This window comes from Phoenix dactylifera, chromosome 9, assembly GCF_051530095.1.
Source record: "Phoenix dactylifera cultivar Ajwa chromosome 9, Ajwa_hap1_PhDact_Kaust_v1.1, whole genome shotgun sequence".
In the NCBI taxonomy this organism is placed as follows: Eukaryota; Viridiplantae; Streptophyta; class Magnoliopsida; order Arecales; family Arecaceae; genus Phoenix; species Phoenix dactylifera.
In genome coordinates, this window is record NC_143198.1 from 10070135 (window position 1) to 10078832 (window position 8698).

The following is an 8698-nucleotide window of genomic DNA, read 5'->3' on the forward strand; positions in this document are numbered from 1 at the left end:
TCAGGAAAGAGGGCATGGAGCTAGAATTTCATGAGGAAATGTAACTTAATTAACTATTTCAGAGGGAAGAAAAAAATGATCTGAAAAAGGTGAAGATCAATAGCAACAAAGCCATCAAGAGCATATGAATAGCTACAATTTATTGATTCCACCATGATATGTGCTTTGATAATATCATTGCATGTTGGAGTTTTAATTTAAAAAATTATTTTTTTATGTCCAAACCTTTAGTTGTTTAAAATATTTTAAAATACACTTTTGTGAGATGCCTCTTTTAGAAGAGTTGTGACTCTTCAAAAGAAAATGCTGGCTTCTGAAAGGATATGGTATTTTCGAAACATTAAGTATCTTCAGAAGCATCGCATCTCTTCTGTCTTCAGATAGAGTCTATAAATGACTCCTCCGGGATTAATCTTAATCCAATCCAATCTCTCTCTCTTTCTTACTGGTATTCTGTCTCCCGAGAGTTTCTTCCACAGACAGAGTTCTTCCACTCTTCAACTTTCTGCTTTCTAATTTTTCATTTTTCTTAATCTTTTCTTCTTTTCTGGGCAACTAAAGAAGTCGGTCAGGTCAAGCCTTTCCAGCGATCATGTTCATTAGATGAGGATTGGGCTGAGCCGGGTTATTATACCTTGGGGATGAGATCGCTGCAAACCCGTACGTAGGGGGCGAATCACGTTCTTAGAGCAATATATATCACATGCCTCGATCCAGACAAGCTCTTTTCAATCTTCTGAATTTATTTTAGTGAATTATTCTTTTATAATACTATTATAAAATAACGATATAGTAATTTCTAGGCAATAATATCTCCAACATTGCCCCCTTAGGAGACATCGTGACATGTACTATGTTTATCAGTTCTTTTCTTAAGATCGACCGTTGGGACAGCAATTTATGGATATTTTGCCCTATCAAAAACAAATTGATTGAAGAATGTTCGAAGCAAAAGGTCAGCATGATTCTTAAACAACAATGTGCCTGACGAAATTTCGGTATTCTTTTCCATCAGCAACTCTTTTTAATTGGTTTCTTCTTTTGTAGGGTTACATGAAGAACAAGCCTTACAACATCATTTTGAGGTTGGCTTGAGTCGTCCTTTCTAGCTATTGAATCTATACCATAACCACATACTCTATGTTGATGATGCGCCGGCCTGTCACTGGCTCGAGGGCATGCATGGGCACACACTGCCACACATGCACTGGCCTGCATCAGTGCCACATGCTTGTCAAGCACTGGTATGGTAGCCACTTTAATCGATTATTTTCTCCAAAATTTTAGCTTCTTTTGAATCTCTGTAGCACTGCCTTTTCTTCCCTCTATTTTGCTCCCCCTATTCAACTCTTTAACCAAAGTTCAGTCACCTCCTCAAACATCATCACCCTTGGTGTACATTGTACTATCTAAATCATTTACACTATTTCCTTGCTATTTTGATGCCTACTCTTGAGCTTCTTTATCCTGCATTATGGTATATTCTTTGGTTATGATACATGTAATTTAAAATAGCCTCATCGCCAGAATCTACATGCGATCTAATGGCATGCTAATTCTCACTCTCCTCCCCCAAAAGGACTAATGCATCGATAAGAGGCGCAAAATCTATACATGTTTGTGAGAATGGTACTTTGTTAGAAGCAGGAGTTGCTGCATAATGCTGTTCAAACTTGACATCCATCCTGAACCACACTCCCACTCTCTTTCCTTGTGACTATTTGAAATCTAGCATTGTAGCATTCTCTTCGGTGAATCGCATTCGAACAACTGCTCATGGCTTGTAAGACTTGACCTGTAATACTTTTGTCAACTCATTTGGGTTATGGGCTGGCTATGTTAAAGGGTAATTATCTATCAGATTTCATAAAGAAAATCGAAATCCCAGATTGTCATTTTTTTCCCCCTGTAAGTCAGAACTCAAATTTGACACTCTATTGGATGCAATCCATCTTCCATCAGTGGTTATCTTGAAGTCCCAACTTATCACTCTCTTAAGGAATTTTCTAATAGCTGTCCACATATTCTGTATCCATATTCCACTGGGCATCCATGCAGCCATTTCCCAAGAACCTTTCCATAATTCCATTGTCAATGCTGCTATCCTTACAGAGGCCAGCCAGTCAGCCAGTCCATTGGTAACCATTATAGCTGCATATCCTTCTTCACCCTTCCCAAGATGTACCTGCAGTTCTGGTTCATTTCTTCTCATCTCTAAGACAGACATACTAGAGCTAAAATATGTGTCAATTTCATCTGGTTGCAACGAATTTGGGTACTAAATGTATCATCAGCATTTCCAATTCAACCACTGGCCAAATTTAAGGGAAGAGCTCTGCCAATCTCTAGCATCCTCTAGTCCTTGAGGTCCTACTTCTCAAGCCAGACCCTTGCTTGTAGACCAACAGCATCTTCCTCCATTAAAGTGCGACACCACCTGAGAACCACAACGAGGCCAGTCACAAGCTGAAACTTGTGAGTAGACTAGCCTTATGTTTTTATACTGCAGGATCCCTGTGAAATTTGTTGTTTTTGGTGTAATATGTTTGATTAGCATAAGATGGTTCTCTTTCATGACATAACTTTAGAAATACGGTCTAGTAAGTATGATCTTTCAAAATTTGTCTTGTCTCTGCATGTTGCACATCTACAGACAGAGTTCAGTCTTAGTCTTGCAATAATAGTGTTATGTGCTAAATTTTGGAGATCATATCAACAAACAAATTGAAGATCTTCGGAAATTCATCTAGCTGCCTAAAAGTCATAATAAGGAGAAAGAAGTTTTCTATCTGTCTCAATAACTTGATATCTACGTCATGCAAAGAATCCACGTATTGTGGCTCTCATAGTTATGATTGGATAAACACCACAACCTCATGGCTTATCTTGATGATTAAATTCATATTCTTTAACCCTTTTAAATATTTAAAGATTATTATCACTTTATTGATCTATAAATGGATGAAAACATCTAGAAAGGGATACAATTGTTAATATCGTATATCTATTTCTAGTTGGCAAATGTTGTTTTGACATGTTTTCAAGTGACAATATGATATTAGTGGCATGCTGAATAGGCACGTTTATGCTAGTAGTTGGCATGTTTTTGTGCAGTAGTGCAAGCAAGCCAAATAAAAGTGAGCCAAGGAGGCTGACTAGAGCTTGACACAAATTGGGCAGCCGAGCTCGAGCTCAAGCTCAAGCTCAAGCTCAACTCGTTTCAGTATAAGCTGGCTTGAGCTTGGCTAAATCTAGCTCGCCATGTTTAAAAGAGAGGATAGAGAAAGCACTTGAAAGGCGGAAGATGTGCTTGCTAGCGGAAGATATGAGAGCTTTGAGCTATAAGAGCTTCTTTCTATAGATCCGCCACCTATCAGTATTTAATAATATTTGAATTTGATCCAAAGCAGATATGAAAATAGATGCAGTAGAATAATATCCGACTCATTTTCAGCCCTACCTTAATATAAAAACTCCGCAAGCAGTGAAATTGATTCATTTTAGTTTTTGTTAAACACTCTTATTTTTGAATTTAGACAATCTTTCATAAAGGCAGAAATCCTCTTAATCTATGAAGATTAGTGTGTGCTTATTAAATTACATCAAAGAATATAAATTAAGGAACTAATTTGTCTTTCTTTAGATAACGTTTCATAGAGGCAGAAATTGTTTTAATCTACATTAAGAGTCTGTTTATTAAGTTCAATGTGAAAAGATAAATTAGAAAACTGATTGCTTAAAAAAGAAACCCTAATCCAGAATATTTCCTCAAATTGATGGCAGGTACCACTGCAGGGACCATCCGGGGAGCATTGCATGACTTTTCCAACGTCTAGTAACTAAAATTTGAGCCATCTTCCCCGGAAAGCCCTCCTCCACTTTGTGGATGTGTGGCTTCCATTCCAAGTTTATTCCCACCCGGCCGCAAAGAGGAGCCACAAATGCCCCCTCCCTCTCCGTGATCCAAACCACTCTCTCTCGGTGGGTCTTCTCCTTCTCACTTCGCCACCACACAGTGTCTTCTCTGAGCTCCAGAGAGGAAGCAACTCACCATGTCCGTTGCCTCCATTACCAACCCACCTATCGGTGCCTCTCCTTCCCTTCCAAGAAGAAAGCTTACAAAGCTCAGTCCTTGCACTCATCTCCCCTTCAGGCTGTCCCTTCCCAAGTCCGCCATCCCACTTTCCGAGCCCCCGGCATGCTTCCCTGCTGCCCGGTCGGCGAAAGCTTCGGTCTTCGTAGCCAGCGTTTCCTCGTCGGCCACCGAGTCTCAGCCTTCGAAATCGGAAGGTGAAGAGGGTGGAGGAGGAGAGGAGCCGTACGAAGAGTACGAGGTCGAATTGGAGAAGCCGTATGGATTGAAGTTTGCGAAAGGACGCGACGGGGGCACTTACATCGATGCAATCGCGCCTGGAGGCTCAGCAGACAGGACCGGGATGTTCACCGTTGGAGATAAAGTACTTGCCACCAGGTTTTGTTGGATGGTTTCCATCTCGTTATTCAATTCCCATAGTTACTTGTCAGAAAGTTTTGTTCTTTTTTGCAATCCAGGTGAAATTTTAAGCTTGTCGTAGTAATAATTTCTCGCGCTTTTCATCTTTTCCGCGATCAAAGTGAGCTTTTGAGCTGTTTTGTTGATGGTGCGATTTTCTTCAATTTCATCTGATGCTTATAGGATGCTTATGTTTGATTGTTATATCTGTCCCACCGATACGTGGGTACATTGTTGATAATTATTCCCAATCTCTGGGCAGAGACCTTGTGAGCATGAAATCGTCCTTTTCTTCATTGTTTTAACTTTTGCGTAGCAAATGAATGATTGAAGGCCTGACTGAAACTCCATGACAAATGCAGTGCTGTGTTCGGAACAGAGATATGGCCAGCTGCAGAATACGGCCGAACGATGTATACCATTCGTCAAAGAATCGGGCCTTTGCTCATGAAAATGCAAAAGAGATATGGTTTGTTTATCACACTTTTGTTTCTATGGGACAACCAATATAGCATTTCTCCTGATATTCACTTGCGTGTAACCCTATTATTGGCTTTCCCAAACAGTGGTAACACTAGGACTTGTCAACTTTTTTCCTTGTAACTAACAGGCTGTAAATTTGTTGAATCCCAGCCCCCCCTAATATTAGTAGGTGGTGGGGAAGGGTAAGCCTTGGCACGGTTGGTACAGTTGTTTTATTGTGACCTGAGTGTCGCAGATCCAAAAACATGAAAACAGCCCCTCCATGGTGTGGGTAAGACTGACCCTCGCCAGACTGTACTGAGAGCCTCGTACACTAGGATGCCCTTTTATTAGTAGTGGCGGGGGAAAAGAAAAATTTGAAGTAGAACAGCAGAAGACTTGCAAATGGACATGCAAGAGTTCAAGTAAACGTAGTTGAGTCCTAAACATTATGCTTGAACCTTGATATTTTCAATTTCTAGGTACAAATATTTGGAAATGCATTCTTCCATATGGGAGACTTCATAATTCAAATTTTTCATAAATAAAATTATCCAAAAGATTCTAAAACCCGTGATAATCTTAATCACCTTTAAGGGCAATCTCTTTATGGTTTTTTTTAAAAAATATTGTAAATCTGCTAGTAAGTGTCTCATCTGTTCCATGAGATCTTGTAGGAACTATGTATTCTGAATTATATGGATTTGCGCAAAATTTTCTTTTTCTCTTTTTTTCTTTTTTTGGAATGTGCACTTGAGAGTGTGTATCTGAGATCTAAACCTTCAATATGCAATTAGTGATATCTTGCTTTGAGTTGATTAAGATTTTCTATTCAACTCATGGCTATGTTTACATAACCTAGGGAAGTTGATGGATGCTGGTGAGCTTACCGAGAAAGAGATCATAAGACAGGAAAGGAATTCTGGAGTTATCAGCAACACAGTGAGGGAAATCCAGGTCAGTAGTTTCACTTCTTTACATTGAGAAGATCTCTATTTATTAGCAACAAAGTGAGGGAAATCCAGGGTAGTACTTTCACTTCCTTCCATTGAGAAGATCTCTACCGCTTTCACATGGAAACATAAAGGAAATAGCTCATTGCTTCATTTCTGATCAGGTTATTATCTCAGTGTTATGACTCTTGGCTATAGTTGATGCTTTATAAGTATTCTTATCTGGTGTCTATGAACATTTGTATGAATATGACAACAACATTTCAAGAGTTTAGGTAAACACTAGTGTTTTGTTAGTTGATGCTTTAGCAAACATATTCAGATGCCTCCTGAGGTCATAACTCAAGCAGCAAGAATGTGATTGGTAAGCTAGTGATGACTTATTCCTGTTAATTATTTCTGCTAAATGACAAAGTATCAAGATGTAAATCCCAGTAAAGCAAAGACCAAGATTGTATAATAGCTGGATACAAACAACTGCTGTTTCAGATATCTCCTATTATTCCATGATAAGTAATTCAAGTAAGATTAGTATAGAGACTAGAGTTTTGTTAAATTCCACTTTGCCTCATTAAGAAGAATGATTCTTTAGTTTTGATTGTTATTGATTTAAAACATGAAGCTTGGATTTCTTTTCAGATGCAAAATTATATGCGGAAAATGGAACAGAAGGAACGCAGGGAGAATGATCTTCGTGAGGGGCTGAAGCTTTACAGGTAAGTTTTGATGATCACTTTTTCAAGCAGTAATGAAATATTTTATTGAAGGGAGAGAAAGGTACAGGAAAAGGAAATGAAACCATGAGTAGAGTGAGCAAGAGAGTAGATGACAAAAGCATGATAAATAAAAGAGTGGCAAAGACTCGTAATAGAAGCCACATCAGGAGTAGAACATCAAGTAGAACAACTAGAAATCCAGATGCTTAAGATGTATTTATCTTCTGCTTGTTGACTGATCAGTGATGACTGTATAAAGACATATATAGAGCTTTATATTGTTCCTGAGTTGGAAGTAGTGAAATCACTGTAATTTGAAGTGGGAACACATGAAGAAGACTATTATTCTAACATCAAGAATCGAGTTGCATTTTCTTAAGTTGGTAAAATCGATACAGGTATTTTATGCGATCATCTCATGTGATCAATTTTAAACTAAGCAGTGTATCTTAAACTAGTATGAGATTATAGACTTTACAACCGAAAGTGGGCTGGCTAGAAAACATATAATTCTAGGTTTAGAAAGCTCCATGGAAGAACTGACCAGATCTTAGGACTAGCAGTTAACCTGATGTCAACCCTTTTAGAACTTGGTGTCAATTTCGTAGCAAATGCTAATTAAGGAAAGAGGAGCTACTGTCCACAAATCTCTAGAAGAGGCAAGAGACTAGATGCAGGGCATATAACTTCCGAGATAAAAAGATGTTTCCATCTCTATGGCGAAATATGAGCCAAAGAACAAATATAAACACACAAAGAAATCTCTAAATATATAAGTTGACATATTTTCTTCTACAATCGAATAAAAATCATTGTAGAAGGAATGGGGAATATGAAAGTCTTCTGCAATACCCTATGCTGATTGGTCAAAATCTTGGTTGATACAAGGAATGGGAAATATGAAGAAGCTTTGGAAAAATTTGAATCAGTATTAGGCTTGAAACCAGAACCAGATGAAGCTTCAGTAGCAAGTTACAATGTAGCATGCTGTTATTCCAAGCTTAATCAGGTACCTGTCTCATGGCATATCTAAAGTTCAAACCAGAAACCTCCATATATGTTATTTAATGAACTGTCATGCAGGTACAAGCTGGTCTTTCTGCTTTAGAAGATGCTATGGAAGCAGGATATGAAGATTTCAAGGTAAGAACACTCCTGTTATAGAAGTGTTTGTATTTTTTTTTGACATAAAATCAGTTGCAGTTGTATTAACCATCACAGACTGTAGCCTATGCTAGGTCTCCAACAATACTGAAGTATCATATATGTATATGTTGACTGTTGCAGACCATTCGAAATGATCCTGACTTAGCAAACTTAAGAGCTTCCGAGGAATTTGAGCCTCTCATAAAGAAGTACGATGAGTCCTTTGTCAATGAGAATGCCATCAATGCCATCAAATCATTTTTTGGCATATTCAACAAGAAATAGGCATTTTTGCCTCTGGGCTGTGCTAGCTAATTTTACAGCACATCGCCAAAGGCCAACAGGACAACAATTCAGTCATACCACTCTGGTTTTTTGAGCAACAAATTCTTATTGCATCTGCAGGTGGTTCTAAAGGTGAAGAGGCTGAATTATAGTTAATGGTGCCTTTTCTTTTTCTCTTTTTTGTGTATTATTACATCTATAGCTACCTAGGAGATCTTTGGAGAGAATCTCTTGACAAGGATTTCAGTTGAGAACTTGTGTACTTAAAGTTCATGCTCCTCTGCTGTCCAATTGTATTCTTTTTCAGATTTCTGATTTGATAAAACCTCATTTTTCTGAATGATTACAGAACACATTGATGGTGGACAAAAGTTTTCAGAGATTGAACAGTTAAAACTGATCCTACTAGGTGAGGGATCAGTCTTAGTAACAAGCTAAAACACACAAGAACTAAGGTATTGTAATTAAGTTGTTAAATGTTAAAGTAGTTCATGAATTCCTCAGGTACACAAGCAATATTTACACACACATGCGCGCACATACACACACACACACACACACATATATATATATATATAGAGAGAGAGAGAGAGTGTATAAGACGTAACACTGCTAACAATTAGCTTGCAGCTGTAGTCAAGTCA

General features: G+C 38.2%; 1 protein-coding gene across 1 annotated transcript; it reads left to right on the forward strand.

Annotated features, from left to right (window-relative positions):
* The first annotated feature begins 3798 nt into the window (after window positions 1-3798).
* Window positions 3799-8394, forward strand: ZKT (protein containing PDZ domain, a K-box domain, and a TPR region). The gene is made up of 7 exons (XM_008807155.5): window positions 3799-4471; window positions 4855-4961; window positions 5817-5911; window positions 6547-6623; window positions 7512-7632; window positions 7707-7766; window positions 7911-8394. The coding sequence occupies exons 1-7, from the start codon at window positions 4053-4055 to the stop codon at window positions 8052-8054; spliced, it is 1023 nt and encodes a 340-aa protein (XP_008805377.3). The 5' UTR covers window positions 3799-4052; the 3' UTR covers window positions 8055-8394.
* The last annotated feature ends 304 nt before the right edge of the window (window positions 8395-8698 follow it).

Coding starts and splice junctions, on each gene's coding strand:
- ZKT (XM_008807155.5), top strand. CDS start 4,053: ATGTCCGTTGCCTCCATTACCAACCCACCTATCGGTGCCTCTCCTTCC. Junction 4,472..4,854: donor GATAAAGTACTTGCCACCAG/GTTTTGTTGGAT, acceptor TGACAAATGCAG/TGCTGTGTTCGGAACAGAGA. Junction 5,912..6,546: donor ACACAGTGAGGGAAATCCAG/GTCAGTAGTTTC, acceptor ATTTCTTTTCAG/ATGCAAAATTATATGCGGAA.